The following is an 18,988-nucleotide window of genomic DNA, read 5'->3' as shown; positions in this document are numbered from 1 at the left end:
GGCTGGGACCACAGGTCATGGTGTGGAAGACTAATTTCGACTCCGCTGATTATGGTGAGGTGCTGCGGGTCCAGAGGAGTGCTGCCGGAGCGGAGGGTCCAGTGCTGGCCTCGGACCCCCGGCCAGGCCAGGTGAGCATCAGGCCTGACGAATCACGGACACAACAGCAATCAGAATTTGGGAGGGGCACCCAAGACATGCAGTGTGCCTGAGTGGTTTGCTGAGTTACCTGTGGTGTATGTGCTTCAGTGGGTTAGGTCTCTGTGCCTGTGTTTGTCTTAAAAAAACGGGAGCAAGATGGGATATGCAAAAACTAATACATGTTTATGGCCTGCGATGAACTGCCATCCCATCCAGGGTGTCCCCCAGCCTTGTGCCCTGTGCTGCCTGGGAGAGACTCCAGGTTTCCCACGACCCTGACCAGGATAAGCATTAGAAGGTGTATCAACGCTAGACTAAAGAATCTTAACTTGTGAAGGCCAGGAAATGTGTTAGGGGACATGACACTTATTATTATAATAATGTGTCTCGTGTTTAATCAAATAGAATTTCTCTCCCTCATGCCTTTGATGCCAGATCAAAGAGCAGATTTTAAGATGGGGCCCGGGGCCAGCAGCCGCTCCTCATGCGGGGCCCGGGGCCAGCAGCCGCTCCTCATGCGGGGCCCGGGGCCAGCAGCCGCTCGCCCACCCGCCTTCCTCGCTCTTTAGCTTTGCATGAATCAGTTCCGGTGCTAGTATCTGCACTCGCTCTCTTTCACCCTGAACCACAGAACTCCACCTCAGAACCTTGGGTTTGGTAGGTCAGCACTGCATTGGAGCTGACAGCTGTCCTACACGCATAATAAGATAAATTAATACAGTAAACTGTAATTTGCACTGTTTCCTTGCACCTCCTGTGTTCAAGTTTGAGTGTTTGCCCTTCTCTGTGTATCCGGTGTTTTTCACTGTGTTGTGTGTGTTTGCTTTGGATGCTCTGGTTTTCTCCTGCAGTCCAGTTGCATCCATTTTGACTTTTTGGCGTCTCTACATTTGTCCTGAGCGTGTGCGCGCATGCACCTTTGACGGATTGACATCCTATCCAGGGTATCCCCTTCTTTGCGATCTGTGCTTCCAGGAATGAGTTCATTGCTTCACTGTACTGGATAAGTGCTGAAGGATGACTGCTTGGGTGGGTGGGTAGATGGATAATTTCATCACTATCAGGTTGACACCAAGTGATGTTTGTATTCAGGAGTGACGGATTGATCAATGATGAATCTTTCTTTAATTTTCTTAAGCAGTGTGTAGACAATAGAGATGGGGGGGGAAAATTATTCAGTTATGCATCACGATTAACTCCGATATCGATTTTTAAAATTCATTTATATATGTTTGGATTTGAGGAGGAGAAATGTTGCAGTTCCTCTATAATCCTGCAGGTGCTCTAAACTATTCCCACCTGAGAGGCAGCACAGCCTCCATGTAGTAGGAGCCAGTTATTGTCTCATTTTGTTTAGCAATAACAGGAATGGTGGATGACATAGCAGAGATTTGTGCTTCTCCACAGTTTAAATCCAACGTGTGGAGGAATTTTAGCTCTCAAAATATAAATGGCAAAGAGGAGTCAGACGTGAGCCATACTCTATGCAAACTTTGTCCTGCAAAAGTTAAGTATCATGGCAATACAGTGAGCATAAGGGCTCATTTTGCTAGACATGCTGAGACAGACTAGGCAGTGGAGAGGCATAAAACCTTGGTGTACTTTATGCCACGATAGCAGCAAATGTAGCATTTTGTTAACTTCAAGTTTTAAATTAAAATTTATATTGTTGTATGTTAAATTTTGAATTGTTTAAGAGCTGCCTTGTTTGGATTAAGTGTAGCTACATGGTTGTTTACATGGTTTTTAAAAGAAAAAAAAATTCAGAAAAAATCATAGTATTGAATCGGGATACTCACTGAATCACAATACTTGCAGAATTGCAACACGCAGAATCTGGACCTTGGTATCGTGATAATATCGTATCAGGAGGTCACTGGTGATTCCCTTCACTACTAGACAATGAACCGCAGTTTGAAGTTTAATGCACTCTTTGGGGCCCTTTGCAATGAACAAAGATTTATTTAAAAAGGCCCATGAAATGCTTGGGAAAAGATGCTTAGTCAGCACTGGAAAGGTGCATTTACCAGGTGGGAGGTGCAAACCACTGAGAGAGAGAGAGAGAGAGAGACTGGGGTGTAACAGTAGCATGTCCGGTAGATGCATAAAGGCTGTAATGTATTTGGGCCCCAGGTATGGTTCTGTCTGATTGCTCCCCTGTCATGTTTACGGCTGTCCAAAGTGTTTGTCTACCGTTTTATTAAGTATCTAAAGTCAGTCATCGGTTATGGTAATTTTCATGCTAGCCTTAATGCTGGAGAGAAGGTCAGATATGTCGTAAAGCACCCTTAATGTGTTCTTCCTGGTAAGGCTGGCTTCATTTCCCAATTGTGCGTCACAGTCAATGAGCCCTAAAAGTTTTTCTTTTCCAGATAGAATCAATTTAATGCATTACAAAGATTAGGCCTCCATTAGAAATTGATGCATTATGTTATCATTTCTGTTCAAATTTGTTTTGAATGATTGCCATGCAATAGGAATTGCTTTTCATTACTCCTAAAATGTTTTTATTATACGCTGAAATGCTTCTCTGTCTCGCTGGGAGACTCTGAGATATTGGCGGACAATTATTTATGATTCTCTGCGGAGTGGCAGAGGTTTGAAAACAGGGACTCCGAACATGCTGCGTCCATCTCGATCAAAATGCCTGTTTTGTCTTGCCTTTGTTGACTGAACACGAGGCTGAATATTGGAACTGAATGCTCCAGTGCTGTCGCCTGCATAATAAACTGATAGCTCAGCCGTCCCCCCCCCCCCCCCCCCGTCCCCCTCCCAGGGCTAATTTGCTGTGTGCTTTGCTCTTACAGTTGAGCTACACAGCCACGTGGCAGAGATTCTCATGGCTTTATCTGAGCACATCTGCATTTATGTAGCATTGGCGTTCATACAAATCACTAGGAAAGACTGCTTTTAAAGAAAAGTGTTAGTTTTGCTTAAAAATAACCCTGCCTTGTTTAGAGGCGGTAATACTGAAGTAAACAGGAGCTGACTGCATTTGCGCTACATCCCCCTGGCATCATGCCCTGTTAATAGGCTTTGCGTCTTCTGTCTGGAAGAACTGAACCCTTACGGCGAATGGAAAGGGAATGTAACTCGCTGTTCGTTGCTTTAAGGGTGGCTAGTAATGGCTAGTATGTGAGGCTAGAACAACTGGCCCGATAGACAGCACGTGAGGCCAACAGGCCGCAGAGAGACCCCAAAGCCGCTGCGTAAAACTAGCATAGCTGTCCTTATAGCTAAGGTGTGACTAGTCCTGTGAATGTAGTTTTGTCACTGTGGCATTGAAGTCACTGTTTAGTCATAATGCTTTACATTATGTTAAAGCAGTTGTAGAGACTGGTATTTGAAATAATGATGTTAGTTATCGATAGTGTTTTTAAAAATCTGTCCAGGGGGCGGAGCATCGTGAATTGCTTGAATGGATTTTTAGACAATGTTCCGTTTTAACATAATATGTGGCTTCCTGAGGCAGAGGCTGCTACTCTGCCAGCGGTGTTTCGGGTCTAGTACATCAGCGTGAAGTTGGAACGTCGTTTATTTCCAGACTCTTCCTGCTTCTCAGCATGAGCAGGAGTAGAGCTGCGTCGGCGGGCAGCTTTTTGGGGTTTCGGGACTTTTCGCAGCTGTGGCACACGGTGCCGTGGCCAGCTGCTTGGGGGGCTGTGTGGCTGGGGCCTTGTTATGAGCCTCGCTGCAGGTTCAGGATGTCCTCACCTCAGGAGTCTGGGGTCTCCGGCGTCGGGCTTCGGTCTCCCCCTGCTGGGACGGGTCTGTATGGAGTTAGAGTTGTCACAGTAAACGACGTGCCGGAGCCCAGGGCGCGCTCTGCTTTTAGAGTGACAGTATTTAGCTGCCGGTGGTTTTCATGGGGAGCAACGGGAAAGAAGAGCAGTCCAGCAAAACTCATGGTAACCCAGAGGGAGCTTATCACCACTAGGGGGCATTGCAGAAAAGAGGCATGGAGGTGTGGGCTCCATGTTCTCCTGTTTTTGCTTTGTCCTGTTGAAACCCTGTTATCCAGAGCTTAATGCATGTCAGCAGAGTCCCCCCTAGCCTGTGGCGATGCGTGTAATTAATCCATTAACCACTTCAAAACATGGAGATCCCTGTCTGTCTACGTCCTTTGTTCACTGTTTTCAGGCTCAGGGCTTCATTTATGCTTTAAACTAATTAAAAAGCCATTAAAATGTTTTTAAAAGGTTGACCAAGTAAGTCGATTTTCGGTTTCTGGCCTCTCTTCAGGCTCAAGTGTATCTTGCCCAAAAACATCTAGAGTCTCAAGTGTTTAGGTGAGAGCGTGGCTGGAGGAACGACCCATTAGCGGCAGTTAAATATTAAAAACCCTTGTCAGATATCGTGTCGCCCAAAGGGCAGCTCATTGGGGGGGTGCAGGTGAGGCTGCTGGTGTCTGCTTTCAGCGGTACTCACATCAGCAAGGGCACCGTCAAGGTTTCATGTGGCCCCGCTGAGGCTGACCCCGGCCTGCCAGCTTCTCCCGTTACGTGGATCGATAGCGCACTGCGTTTACGCCGCATCCGCCTCAGAGATGTTCTTTATCCAGGCGTTTATGGCCCAGTTAGCCTCATTACTTCTATGAATGGCTTGCAGATACTGCTGCCAAGTGACTGTTGTGTAATATCTGGCTGTAGTTATTTTATCATAGTGTAATATCGGAATTAGAGGCTGGCTCACAGTTGAGAATATTTTCGTGCAAGAAATGTTTTCGAGAAGCCAGCTATAAGCCTCTGTTACTGAACTGTTTGGATGTCATGCTTTATAGCATGGACTGTTACATGTCATTCTGATGAAACTTGATTCTATTGGATTCCTGTGGCTGGTTTGTGTCACCTCTGATTTATTGAATGAATTTATACATGCATCATACAGTATTACATGCCCTCAGTGGCCAGTTTATAAGCTGCACCTAATTACAAGCACAAGCGGTCTGTTCCTCCAAACAGCAAGACGTGTGGCTGCAGCTGAACATGTACTGTACAGCACGCAGATGGGGTCACTTACCGTTTCGCTGAGCATTAGCATGGCTAAGATGTATGATCTGAGTGACTTTGTGTATTTTGTGACTGTCGGTGTCAGACGTTGTGGTTCCAGCATCTCAGAAACAGCGACTCCCCTAAGATACCGTGATGCACAAAAACCATCCAGTCAGTGGCATTTCTGGGCCTGAAAACACTTTGTTAATGAGAAAGGTCAGATGAGGATGGTCAGACTCCTTAACTGGAGGAGCAACAGTGCAAAAATAGCAGCTCAGGACAGCATGCAGAGAGGCTTCTAACTTGTCTACCCTTGAAGTGGTTTTGATGGCAAAAGTGGGTCATATCTGGTACTAACTAGGTGTACCTAATAAAGTACTTTAGAGTAATAAAGTCATTTTAGCTTATTGCTCCAGTGTTCACACACTGTCTGGCAGGGTACCATTAATCAGTGGTGGTGTCCACACAAACCATGCATTTGCATGGGCCCCTAAGGTTTGGCCCCCTGTTGACCACAACCAGCCACTACACAAAATATTAAATAAACTTGTTCTTTATTCAGGAGATGCTGAAACAGCATGTTCTGCTAAGCAGCTGGCTAGCTACCACCTTCTGGCTGTACTCACTAGCTATTTATCTAGTGTTTGAAACATCTGAGGTGACGGAGCAGGAAGAGACTTTTTGAGTGCGGCCCCAGAAACAAACCGCCTCTGCTATTAACAAGCTGGCCCCACAGTTCCTCGTTAAAGTCTCAGAGCCGCTAGGAGGAAATGTGCCCCTCTCCCGCCAGTGCGGGTAACAACGGAGGCCGGCGGGGTGGGTGATGCAGAGTCTGCAGGGAGGTTCTGCGTCCTCCGAGCGGGTGGATTGCTGATCAGAAGCTTACAGCTGGACAACCTCCTGGCTTTCTGGGTTTTTTTTTTTTTGCCTTATCTGATGGGGCCCTTCTTTCTCTTTATTCCTTTCCCTAATATGCCAGATTATCCGGCGATGTCCTCCTCGTTTGGCCACATCTTGGCTTTCCCAGCCTCTCCTTGAATATCCTCTGGCAGATATAGTTGATGCTTTTGCCTCCAGCCCGCCTTATACCAGTAATTAGGGAGTTTAATTAATTTTATCAGGGTTCCTGCCAGGATGGATATGAAGTAGAACAAACGTATGACACCCCAGGCTCCGGGTTTGATCCTAAGATTAGCTGGTCGGCCGGGCTGGGGTGGTGCTGTGGAGCCATATGTATTCCTGCTGGAGCCCAGAGACGGGCATGGTGTGACGTCTGCATGAGCAGCATGGAGGGCTGCTGCTGCTGCTGCTGCTAGGCAGAGCTCAGGCATGGCTGAATTTATTTAGGCACTGCTTATTTATTCCAGAAATATCCGTATCAGTGCCACGCGGATATTCACGATAACACCATCTGACGCTTAGCTTAGCCATTACAGAGAATATCTCTATGTGTTCTTGACACCGTAGGCAGTTCTCCCAGTAAACTGGATTTTCTGGGCCAGTCTTAGGGAAAATTGCAGGAGTATTTACTAGCATGTGAAACTGCAATGGCTAGAGGGGTTCTTCATGCACTTCTGTTGATATTGTGTAAGGAGGAGACTCATCTGTAATGAAGTGGGTTTATTGGAATGTGATCCATAATTTCTTCAAGGTAAGGTTCCTGGAAATGGCTCTCGGTTCAGTATCTGAGCCTGTGATCAAAAGGCTGAAATCCTGTGACAGTAGAGTGATGTTGCCATTGGGCCCTTGAGCAAGACCCTTAACCTGCAATTTCACCAGGGGCTGTCTGACCCTTTTTTACTCAGTTGTACATCTCTCTGGATAAAAGCATCTGCCAAATAAATAAATGAAATAGTAATAAAAATGGGGGGGGCGGCATGGTGGTGCAGTAGTTAGCACTGTTGCCTCACACCTCTGGGACCCAGATTCGAGTCTCCGCCTGGGTCACATGTGCGTGGAGTTTGCATGTTACCCCCATGTCGTCGTGCGGTTTCCTCCGGGTACTCCGGTTTCCCCCCACAGTCCAAAAACATGCTGAGGCTAATTGGACTTGCTAAATTGCCCATAGGTGTGCATGTGTGAGTGACTGGTGTGTGAGTGTGCCCTGTGATGGGCTGGCCCCCCATCCTTAGTGGTTCCCTGCCTCGTGCCCATTGCTTCCGGGATGGGCTCCGGACCCCCCGCGACCCAGTAGGATAAGCGGTTTGGAAAGTGGATGGATGGTAATAGAAATGCAACACTGCCCTTCCTAAAAGCAATTATTATCCTTTTATTTTGGTGTTTGTTTGGTAATGTTTATTATTATTGCTATTTGATTGTGTGAGAAGCTGGTGTGCCTTATGTATGCAGAATTTTCATAGCTGTTTGTGTGTGCATGTGTGTGTATTCAGCTCACAGCCTCTGCGACCTTCAACCTGATGCTATCATTCATGAATGTGTGTATGAAGGGACGAGCGCGTGGGAGCCACGGCTGGCTCAGAGCGTGTTATCACACGGGGTTTTGGGTGTTTCGCTTGCACGTGCAGGCAGCACTAACCTTGCCGTTTGCTGAAGGGCCTGGCTTCACCATCTCTTGGCCACAGGGTAGGGGCCTTCTGCAGGAGCAGCTGAGAAATGCGTCACGGGTATCAGGTGGAGGGGGGTGAGCAGCCTTTTCCCCCCAGCCACGTCACACCCCCTCCCATTGTCTCTGCTTCTGTCACTCATTTCCTCCACCGTGAGTCTACCTGTCCATTGATCGCCTTCCTGCTACACAAGACGTTGGGGGAGGAGGGTGTTTGGTCCTATCAGAACCAAAACAGTCTTAGCGATCGGTGCGAATGACAATGGTGAGGGGAGTGTTCACCAGAGTCACATGACACGGTCTGGATGAGCAGAATCACAACACGCATTCAAAGGTCTGGACAAGCTGAGTCACGTGACACACCGAAATCAGAATCGCATGACATGCATTCAAAGGTACGGACGAGCAGAGTCACATGACTCGTGTTCAAAAGTCTAGTCGAGCAGTGTCACATGACACGCGTCCATAGGTTTGGACAAGCAGAGTTACATGACACGCGTTTAAAATCCGAATGAGCAGCAGTTTGACAGCGGCCCAGTACTGTCCTCGGAAGGAGCAGGGCCTGCTCTCTGCTCCGCCTTCCCTGACACGGCAGCTGGAGGAGCACACACTGGTGCAGGGGGAGCACATCTGTCTCTGGGTTAATCTCTGGGTGGCCCTAGTAATCCCACCCCCACTCCCCGAGCCCGTCTCCCCAGTCCTGAAGAGTACCTTTACCTTCACATTTGTGGTGTTCTCTTGCTAGGGCTTTTCCCAGGTTCTACCTACAATTTCTAGCACATTGCAAATGTAATCTTCTTGAACAGCAGACCCTTGGAGGTTCCACGCTCTTTCTAACCGAAGCTGTTTGGGGGACTGCAGGTAGCCTCACTGTGGTATAACCCCATGGTGCGATGTGCCTGTCTCTGTAACATGGCGCTGTTCTTGGTGAGAATCAGGGGCAGGATCATTCTTATCGGCGGCTGAACCATCTGTCTTCTCATCTTAGCATTTGCTGCCCCTTGGTGCCGGTGAGATACACACGACATTCATGTCTTTGATGCATCGGGAATGAATGTGGTCCTCCCCCCTCCCTACAGCATGGATTCTGGCCCGGGGGCTCACCTGTACATTGAACTGCGCTTGGTATGATTCACTACCCATCATGCATCTCTCTTTGTGTTTATCTCCACTCTGTGATAGCTGTTAGTGGACAGTGGTGGTGTAATGGTTAGGGACGCGCACTCGTAATCGAAAGATTACAGGTTCGATTCCCTGACCAGCAAGGTACCATTGAGGTACCCTGAGCAAGGTACCGCCCTCAAGCACTGCTCCCCGGGCACTGAATTAGCTGCCCACTGCTATGTCACACTGTCACATATGGGTTAAATGCAGAGAACACATTTCGTTGTTGTGCACTGTGTGCTGTGGTGTGTCAACGATGACAGTTAATCACTAAATTCACTAAATACTGATTCTTCCTTGCTATCTAAAATCAGATGAAGCTTTCTGTTGACGTGTGTCCGGTGGATTAGAGTTTAGACTTCAGGTATTCTTTTCCCCTGTACAGACCAGGTGGCCATTAGTTACACTTTGATAGCCGTTAGATGTGCTCGTGACAGACGGTAGCTGAGTTTTTCCATTCGATGATTGATTGAAAGTTGACTTCTTGTGACCATGTGCCACAGTTGATGTGTTGAACCTGTGTGGTGTTATTTTAACTGGCTCGCGTTACCTGCCTGTTAGTCCCAACCCCCTGTGGGATGTGCAGCATTCTGTATATAATCCCGTGTTTTCGTAGTGTCCAGGAGCGTGACGGACGCTCTGGCATGTGGGCAGGACCACTCTGATGGCCCATCAAACCAGTGGGAATTTTACTGTGTCCCTCCCCACTACCCCTCCATCCAAAACCCACAGTCTGGTGAATTTTTTCCGCTGTTGGTTTTTCCAATCCAGATGACTCACTGGGATTGTTAACTGCCCTGTGAGGCCATTTGGATCGCAAAAGCTGCCGGGGAGCCACTGGTTTAGCACTGAGGGGCAGGTTTCGCGCGTCACCGACCTCTCCCCCCATCTCGGAGATTCCCATAATGTGTCCGGTGCTGACGTACCTGTCAGCCCCAGTAGAATCACCAAGAGTGCGGCTCGCTGGGTGCCCTCATCACATCGAGGCTGTGTTTGGCAACCGTTTTTCCGGTTTTAATACGAAAATACCCAATAACTTAAAGAAATGTGATGTGACACATTCTGATATCTTTAAGGGGTTTAAACTGAGATTAGGATCTTTTGTTACCCTAACTGTCCTGTGCCTAAAAAAATTCAAAATTTTCTGCGGAAAAGACTAGTAACGCTGGAATCGGGTTAATCCTGGCCCACGCGCCCTCTGACCTGGGTCCCATTATCACCCTGTCCTCTCTGCCGCCCCCTCCTGTACAGAGTTCATGCCAGGGCACCTCTCCCCGCGTGTCAATATTTGAATGGGCCGGGCCGTTTATCGCGAGGCCGCTATCAGGCAGGCTTCTCCTCCTTGCCATGGCCAGAGGGCCAACTGAAACATACAAGGTGTTCGTCTCGGACTGATGACTAATTGAACTGGGGGGAGTCACGTATAATATTTGCGCTAGGAAACCAAAGCGTTGCAGAAGCAGAAGCTTGGAGGTAAGCCCTGAAGAGCCCACTGGGAGCCGAGGTTTGGAGGGCACCAGCGCGGCTTTATTATCCTCAGGCTGAGCTCAGAAGGGCCCCAGTTCCCAATCGCTGGCCACTCTACATCTTCATCACATTCCATCTCTCAACTGCCTCATGCGGCCTGTAAGTGAAGGTGGTGCTATCCTCCGTCAGTCGATTACTCTATGAAATACAGTCGTGATCCTTCTCTGCACACATTAACGGAACGTGAACAGACCTCATTCCTACTGCGGTGGCGGCCACAGCCTGATTTTCTTGGGGGGGGGGGGGGGCACGCGCCTTTATTTATGGAAGGGTGTAAGGGTTGTCTAATGGACCCAGTCTTGGGTGGGGTTCTATTTATGGCCAGAAGATGGGTTGTAGAAAATTCTTGGGCTTTTTAACACACCGGGATGTGGGGGCAGAATGATAGAGAGCTGATCACTCCCCCGCCCTCCCTCAGTGAGTGCTGTAACCTTCCCGCCATGTCCTACTGAGCTTATGGTTAGCTGCAGCTGGGCTGAGATCAGTGTCGGGGATCCACCTGGAAGCTATGGCAAGGAACACGCCGCAAATATTTACCTCCCTCCGTCTGGCATGTGGAGCACACCTGCCTGTCAGATGTTCCCATCAGGGGCGCCAGCAAGGTGTGTCTGGCCTGAGCTCTCTCTCTGCCCCCGCCAGCCCCGCCCTCCCCTGCACACCCTCTCTATTGTCCCTCTGTCGCAGTGTGAGCCGAGGTCACCCCGATACTCGTCCATTTCAGGCTGCTTCTCCTGCTTCAGGTGTTTGTGTTTTCCCTTTGCGTCACCAAGTAAAATGTAAAAATCGACCTGTCTGTCCTCAGTGCTCGGAGACTGCTGGGCTCCCAGAGAACCCGGGGCCACTTCCGGGCACAAGAGGGCGCACCAGGAGCTCGGGCCAGGCCTTTGAAAACCCCAGAGATGCAGGGTGCCACCCGCAACCTGAGGCTGGCGTGTCTGACGCGCTGGCCAGCACTCTGGAGCACATCGTGGGCCAGCTGAGTGTGCTCACCCAGGTGAGTGGGAGCCAACCTGCCTCATGCATTCACGTCACGTTTATGTTGTTTAGCTGACACTTTTATCCAATGTAAATTTAATAGAAAACAGGGTTAGACGGTCCCTGTAGCAGTTGGGGGTTAAAGGCCTTGCTCTGGGACTCAATGGTAACATCATTCTGCTGGCCCTGGGATTTGAATCAGTGACTTTCTGATCAGAGGCAAAGAGTTTTAAGCCACAGAGCCACACAGCACCCTGTGCATTGAATTAAATGTTACTATGAATGACAGAAACATGCAATTGTTGTTAATGTCAAAGAAAGCAGAATCAAATCTGAAAGAAACTCTTGCTGTACCACTGAGATGTTTCACAGCTTTTTAAAGGTTGTACTTTATTTCTCAAGTCTCTCCCGTTCTGAATAACATTGCTGAAATGTCTGTCTGTTCCTTTATAAAATGATCTGATCCAGCCTCCCCTCCCTATTACAATCTGTGCACTATAGTTGGGAGAGTTTATGCCTCAGGTGTAACCCAGGAAGTTCTCTCCATGAGAAGGACACGTTAAACACGGTGGAATCCTTTAGAAGGTCACCAAGGTAATCGCATGGATGGAGATGCCTTCAGCAGAGGATGTGTCTGATTGTGAAACGCATCACCTCCCTGTCGCTTATGGGGGTTATGAAATACGAATTACATTTTAATGCTTATGCTTATTCACATTCAGCTGTGAAAAGGTCGATATTTTTGTGCTGAGCTGTTACCACGTTCATGAGAACACAGATCCTCAGATTTGTTAAACCTATGCTCATGGAGATACTCTGTTTGTATAGTTCATTCAGCCATTCAGAGTCCTCTGGGCCAGAACACAGCTGCAAATGGAAAGTCTGATTCAGTCTCTTGCAGTTGCTGCTTCACATCAGATTCATGCATCTCCTTTGGTTTTTAAGTGGTTTTGACGAGCTCATGGGCTTTTCCCAAGAACTCATGGATATGTGTATGGCTCAAGAAGACGTTCTGTCCATTTCGGGTTTCTTCCAGGGCCACTAATGCAAAGCTTTGTCTTTCGCTTTGCTTCAGGCACGATCTCTTTTTCTTGTGGGGTTTTGCGTGGTATTTTCTGTAGTTGCAGTTGTGATTATAATGGTACCAGTTAGCACCCTGTTGACTGGTGCCTTCCTCTCGTAGATAAAATGTCACTCAGCATGCAGTTTTGTTTTCGTTTCATATTCTACACCGGAGCAGAAATAGCTTTAATGTATGTGGTGCTGTCTGCAGGTCGCAAAATGACTGAAAGATGTTCGAAACTATTTCGCTATTAAACTATTTTGAAACTATTAAACGTACATATGGAGGCAAAGTAGAATGATTATTTCAAACCCGCTTTACGTTTGACTGACATGTATAGCGAGTTCATCTCGGCTTGCTTGTGTAGATTTCGAAGGCAGCTGCCTTGTTTTGGTAATGGTGTTTCCTTCAAGGGCTCCAGCTTAAAAATGTATTGGATTGATATGCATTGATCAGCACATCTTAGGGTAGGAGACTCCAGAATTGCAACAAATGTTTCATATTAGTACTCTGAAAGTATTTCAGTTGAGCATTAGATTTCAGATCTTTGTACAGATTTGTATATTTGTATATTACTAAGTATGTATTTTAATATAATATAATTAATACAATTATATTAATATTGTACTATCATATATTTTTATTGTAATGTATTTTAATATGTGATGGTACATCAGTTTTGATTCAGAGACCAGAGATTCTTAGACTTGCACACATTATTTGGTTTGAGCTATAAAATGACTTTTTACACAGTCTGGAGTTTACAGAGAATGGTGTGAGGAATGAAGAATATCCAGTGAGTGGCATTTGTGTGAGAACACCTCGTTAATGAGAGAGGTCAGAGGAGGACGGCTGGACTCGTTAGACCTAACGATGCAAGCAATCTAGGAAGCTGGGTACTGCTATTGAACACATGCAGAGAATCGAACCCAGTACCCTAGAGATGTGAGGCTACAGCACAGCCCTGTCCATCTGTCTGGATAAATCATGTGCCGTTATCAAGATGTGAAAGCATGTTTTTCCCCCTCTTGGGAGGAATATCATCTGTCCTTAAGTGAGTTTAGCATAATGACTGAAAAATCAGTACATGCCAGTACAAAAATCATTACACTAATGTCTGAGAAATAATATAGAGATTCCTCTAAATATACTGTGTCATTATAAGATGTCTGAAGACCCAGAGAGAAAACAGGACGCTCTGAAGGAACAAGTGTCTGTGTTTACCAGGAGTCTATATCGATTAGATGGACCTGATAACAATAATATTATGCAGTTTAGGATCTTCCCTGTTTCAGCACTTGAACATTATAACGTAATTTTTGGTTAATTGACACATTTTCTAAGAAAAGAAAGAAGATTCACCAGCAGGGATTATTTAGTGTTTGTGAAAAGCTGCTCAAATCATCCTTTCCTTGTATTCTTTTCCTTTTTTTATGTAGACATCAAGTTCGCGCTTGGAGACATTTTCCACGTGTCACACAGGTGACGATTGGGCCACGCCTCGGCTCCTTTCCAGCCGGGGGAGAGCTTGGGAATAACTCACTGTCACTCAGGAATGGCTTAAGGAAACGCCAAGATCTGCATGAGGACGCCGTGGGGTGGGAGGAACAGCAGGGAGCAGCTGGGCTGCTGCTATCTTCTAGCCAGACACCAATAGCCTGTCTTTAGCTTTTTGGCTAATCCTTGACCTCATTTAAGAATAAGACATAGAGCTAAAGTGTATGGTGTATTGGTTAGGGTGCAGTGTGTTGGCCAGTGGGTTGGGATGCCGTGCCTGTGATCAGAAAGTCGCCATTTCAGATCCCTGGGTCAGCAGAGTAATTTCACCATTAAGCGAAGCCCCTTCACCCCCAGTTGCTATGGTGACTGACACTGTTTTCTCCAAAAAAATGTCCAGATTTGGATAAAAGTCTGTTAAGTTTTAAAGAAAATGTACAATGAATATCAGGCAACACATTGATGGACATCGTACGCATTTAACGCATGCCAAGATGGCTGTGAAAGCTTTTTAAAAATATTAAATATATTTTTAATGGTTTTAACTTCATTGGTTTCAAGGACATGACTTGCAAGTTAATCACAAAATTGTTAATCATGACTTAATCCATCGGTGACTTTAATGTTCCCGCTGTTTTTTGACCGTGTCCCGTGTTGGCAAAGCCGGCTTAATGTTGATTTGCTTGCCACGCAAGTAAGATTTGCTTTAAGTGATGAGCAAATCGGACAGCCTGGTGCAGAGGGACATCCACCACCTTCAGGGGTGGTGAGCTGTTGCCAATCCCTTGATATCCTTCTGTGCCTAGAGCTTGAGCTCGGTGTGAACTCCAGCTGGTGGTCAGTAGAGGGAGAGATGTGAGCATTTAGGGAACATAGCTCAGGCAGCATTGCTCTGGAGATACTGAAGCAGTTTAGTTTGGAAGGTCAACCTTGAGGGAGACTGCAGTGGTGAGCGTTGTGTGGACCCATCAGCTGAATTGACAGCTTGGTCAGCCGAAGGTCAGCAGAAGGTGAGATACAGAAGGTCATGGTTATTCTGTAGATTTCCACTTTGACATTTATGTGTCTGACTGCACATTGTGCTAAATCGGTGCTGGTGTCCTCAGTCATCGCTGGAAGGTCAGTATCAACAATCCAAATCATGACCTCCCAGCAGCTTGGGGCTAGAAAATGCTGTAATTGCAGCCAGTGGGATCCGCGGCAAGGACACAGCACCCCCTGTGGGCCTGCTGCGTCAGCGCACCTGCCAGGGTGTGAAAGAGACAGGGATCTAGATCATAGCTATAACCGGAGTGCCATGTTTGTTTATACCTCATCCGAAAAGAGGCCAGCCTCAAATCCGAGCACGATGCTGCTTAAAATAGCCCCGACGGCGGGGGGGAGCGCACCTGGCCCCCCCATCACTGTAAATGTGTGACGCTTTTAGGGGGTTAAGGGAAGAGACCACGCAGTCAGGTCCTCTGCAGACGTGTGGCCGAGCTCATAACACTGCAAAACACTGCTGTCTGGTACCTGAAATATGAATGCTGGAGGCTCCAGGTTTCAGTTGAATTATTAATAGATCAGGCTTTTGGTTTAATTACCATCTCCATCCTTTCATTAATTAATTCTGATAGGCGCTGGAGTCAGCTGGGTTTCCAGCTGTTGGCTGTTTTTTCCGTCAGGGAATGCCATTTCATGTTGAAATCTGGAGATCATATTTTCAGGTGGACCCCCATGGCCGGAGTGCAGGGCTGGGCAATCAAGCCTAAGGAAGACCACTTGTAGGAAAAAGCATTCGTTAGTGGTTCACCGATGTGGAAATTTTGGCCGATAAAGATAATGGATATAATTTTGCGTAATATTACCGATGCCGATAACCGGTTAACATTAAGCTCTCGTCATTGTGTGTAGCAATATCATTGCGTAATACATGCTGTGAGACAACGCCGAAATAGTCCTGACTTTGGAGACTGTACTTAGTGTAGTTGTGAAGGAGCTGACAAAATCCCTTGTCTTCCACTGTAGAAAATGACTGATCGTCTAATGCAGTCATCTTTGTTATTTTAGTAGTTGTATCTTGTGCTCTAGTATTGCTGACTTTGAATGTTGGTAAAGTTTAAGTATTTCTCAAGATTGAAACATCGTACCGATTCAGGTGTTTTGATTAATATTGGCTGATACTGATATGTTAACTGATGTCATGCATCTCTAAGGTTAACATTACTTTTTACTTAGCTGTTAGCTGCCTCAGAGTCTTGACTATTGATACAATACCTAGCAAAATGAATGACTTTTATGAATACAAAAGAGCAAAGTTTCCCAAAAGCATCATAGAGCAAGGATCATCATGGAAGCGCAAATCTTTTACAAATATTAACAAACCTTCCCCTGCCATTCTGTGTTTTGTAAGTTTGCATGCTGGCCCTACTACTTTGCACATCTACCTGTAGCACATGAGTTTGATAGCGTGCAACCTGGAAGTCAGAGTATATGGAGGGTTTTGCTCCCATAAATCGTGCGTAACTGATTCTGATGTTACACATTGGTTCATGTGAATCTCTGCCTTAATAATCGAATTATCATATTGCATTGATGCAACTTTAAACCTCTAGACTACAATTTAAATATCGGCCAGTATTGACACAGACCTGTGCCGATGTCTTAATTTTTAATTAACGTCGGCCGACATCGCTATATAAACCAATATATTGTACATCTCTATTGTGAATCAGCTCGATGTGTTCATACACTGCACAGAGAGCCCCGGAGAGAGTGTGTGTGTCATTCCAGCATCTGGATCCCTGTCGACTTCTTCAGATTGCCTCTTGCGACAGATGGGTGGGTCAGGAAGATGGGAGGGGGGGGGTACCTGCCATATTCTGTCCAGCATCTTGTTTCAACTTCTCTGCGCCTCTGAATCTCCTGGACGTCCGTGGCAGGAACTGCGGCATAAACTGCCTGCATGCCCTTTTGCCTGGTTCGGGTCCTACCAGCATCACGCAGCAGCCGCAGGAAGCCTGGGCCTAATGGCCGCGTCGTTCACTTGTCAGAAGAGGGCCTATGGATCGCAGATGGACGTCAACTTTTAGCTGTCCATAAAGTTGCCTGTTTGTATGTCTATGTGTGTATAGCCCAGTTCTCAGAGGGTTTCTCAGGGGCGGGAGGTGAGAAGCACTTTCAAGTAAGATGCATCTCTTGGTTACTAATCGTTCCCTTGTCTCCGCTCTTAATATTTAATGTATGTGGTGCTTTGGAGAGGCCTCCTTTGTGGCGTGGTGACGCTGAAACAACACCTCCTTAAATATTACCAGCTAAATCATCTCTCAGGTCCCCGTCAGCCAGAGAGTCTGTGGCTAATGGCTCCCCCAGGTTGTGGATGACAGCATTATTTTCCTTCACAATGAGGAAATTAGTCATCAGGTGGCGCTGTGCAGCGTGGGGCCTCAGTGGGACCCATTCGGAAAAACCAACATTAATGTGGCTCGCGTTCCCGTTCGGACCACACAGAGCCGCACAGAGGCCTGGCGTCCGCTCTCCGGGCAGGACTGGCGGCATTTCAAGGGGTTAAAGATGGCGGACTGCCCCTCCCCCCCCCCCCCCCGTTCAGGCCCGGCTTGCACCATCCCGTGCAGCAACATGCTGAGAAGGGGCCTCCGTCTGTTTTCTGCACTGGAGCTGGATGCCGGCACGGGCAGAGCAGATGGTTTCCATTACGGAGGAAGTCCCACTGTCCCAGGACACCTCCAGAGGCATGTGCTGGAGAGCTCTGACCTTGGGTGGGGAGGCGGGGGGGGAGCTCTGATGGAGTTTTTCCAGACACGCGGGACTGTTTTAATGTTACTCCAGCCCCCTCCCTGCTCCCAGTGGGAGGGGCATGTCGACGTTCCCCATTGGCAGATGGCCCCGTTGACCTTCTGGCATTCCCGCCATATCTCTAATGGCGAAAAAAGAGGGTCTCATGCAGAAACCAAAGCGCCAGTACACAAACCGGCCTTTGGGGTAAAGCTCCGGAAGAGGCTCGCTTTTAACGGGGCCTTTTTTTAAGCACTGGAGTTAAGTTTTCTCTTTCTTTTTCTTGCCTTTATAACAACTGAAAAAGCCATCGCTGAAGTTACCGCGCAGGTTTGTGGCGCCCTAGCAGCCTTTCAGCTGAATGCCATCTATTACTAAAGAAGGGATTAAAAAGCTTTAAGCGTGAATACGGAAAAAGGTTTGGCTGGAGGAGGGGAGAACCCGCCAGGGCTGGGTGTTGTTCCCGGGCCTACTGCAGGGTGTTTGTAGCGCTGCTTCGCTGAGTGTTCTCCACACATCGCCGCGGTGACTAACGGGCACATTAAGGGGCTGCTAATGGGCCCGCTCTGACAAAAAGCCCTTTCAGATGTGCACACTCGAAATGCGCGCCTCTCCTCAAGCACGTGCCGCCAGTGTTCCCCGCTCCTCGCGGCGAACCAACCAGAAACCGTAGCAGAATCGCCGGGCCATTCGGATCGGTCTCTCACTGCTTTTGGCATCCCCGTGACCTTTGGAGAGTTTGCCCACGTCTGTCGCCCGGGGGGGTGACTTTATATTTGTCTAGCTCAACTGAATGTTCCCCACATAAATTTTGTGCTGATTGGTTGGGTCGTATGTCCGTTACTGTGTCACCCAATGGTAGCAGAAGGGTGCCTCCAGGGCACGCCTTGTCTTTATTTAGTGCTGTACCAAGATGAAAAATCAAGCTGCCCTTGAGTGGCTTATTATACTAGTAATGGGGGCCATGTGGGTGGCTCTGTTCGGGCACTACTGGCGATGCGCTGTCGGTCGCCTATAGTCAGGGTGCTGGTTTAGATCTCAGGAAGGATTGCAGTTGAACAATTGCAAGGTGTTTAACTGATTCAGTGAAACAGTTTAAAATCAATATAAAAACGTACATGCTTACCATGGATGATGCGGTTTGGTTCCGCCAAGTGACCGACAGGTTACATGTGATGTCTGTGCTCTTTTAGGACTGGGGTTGCGGTCGTCTCTGTCCAAAAACTGGGTTCCCTGACCGCATTTACTCAACTCTGGGGCTGGGAAGCGCTGACCTCTAGGAAACCAGTATAA

The 18,988-nt window shown here is 47.5% G+C and overlaps 1 protein-coding gene across 1 annotated transcript in view; it reads left to right on the top strand.

The window, feature by feature from the left end:
* LOC125747080 (POC1 centriolar protein homolog A-like) overlaps window positions 1–18,988 on the top strand; it is a 40,420-nt gene that overhangs the window by 17,326 nt on the left and 4,106 nt on the right. Inside the window, exons 9-10 of the mRNA XM_049021812.1 lie at window positions 15–131; window positions 11,189–11,380. Of these exons, the coding sequence (XP_048877769.1) occupies window positions 15–131; window positions 11,189–11,380 (309 nt within the window). The remainder of the gene's footprint in view (window positions 1–14; window positions 132–11,188; window positions 11,381–18,988) is intronic.

Source organism: Brienomyrus brachyistius, chromosome 8 (genome assembly GCF_023856365.1).
Source record: "Brienomyrus brachyistius isolate T26 chromosome 8, BBRACH_0.4, whole genome shotgun sequence".
Lineage (NCBI taxonomy): Eukaryota > Metazoa > Chordata > Actinopteri > Osteoglossiformes > Mormyridae > Brienomyrus > Brienomyrus brachyistius.
Note: the sequence above shows the minus strand (reverse complement) of the source record. Positions and strands in the feature narration are given on the sequence as shown.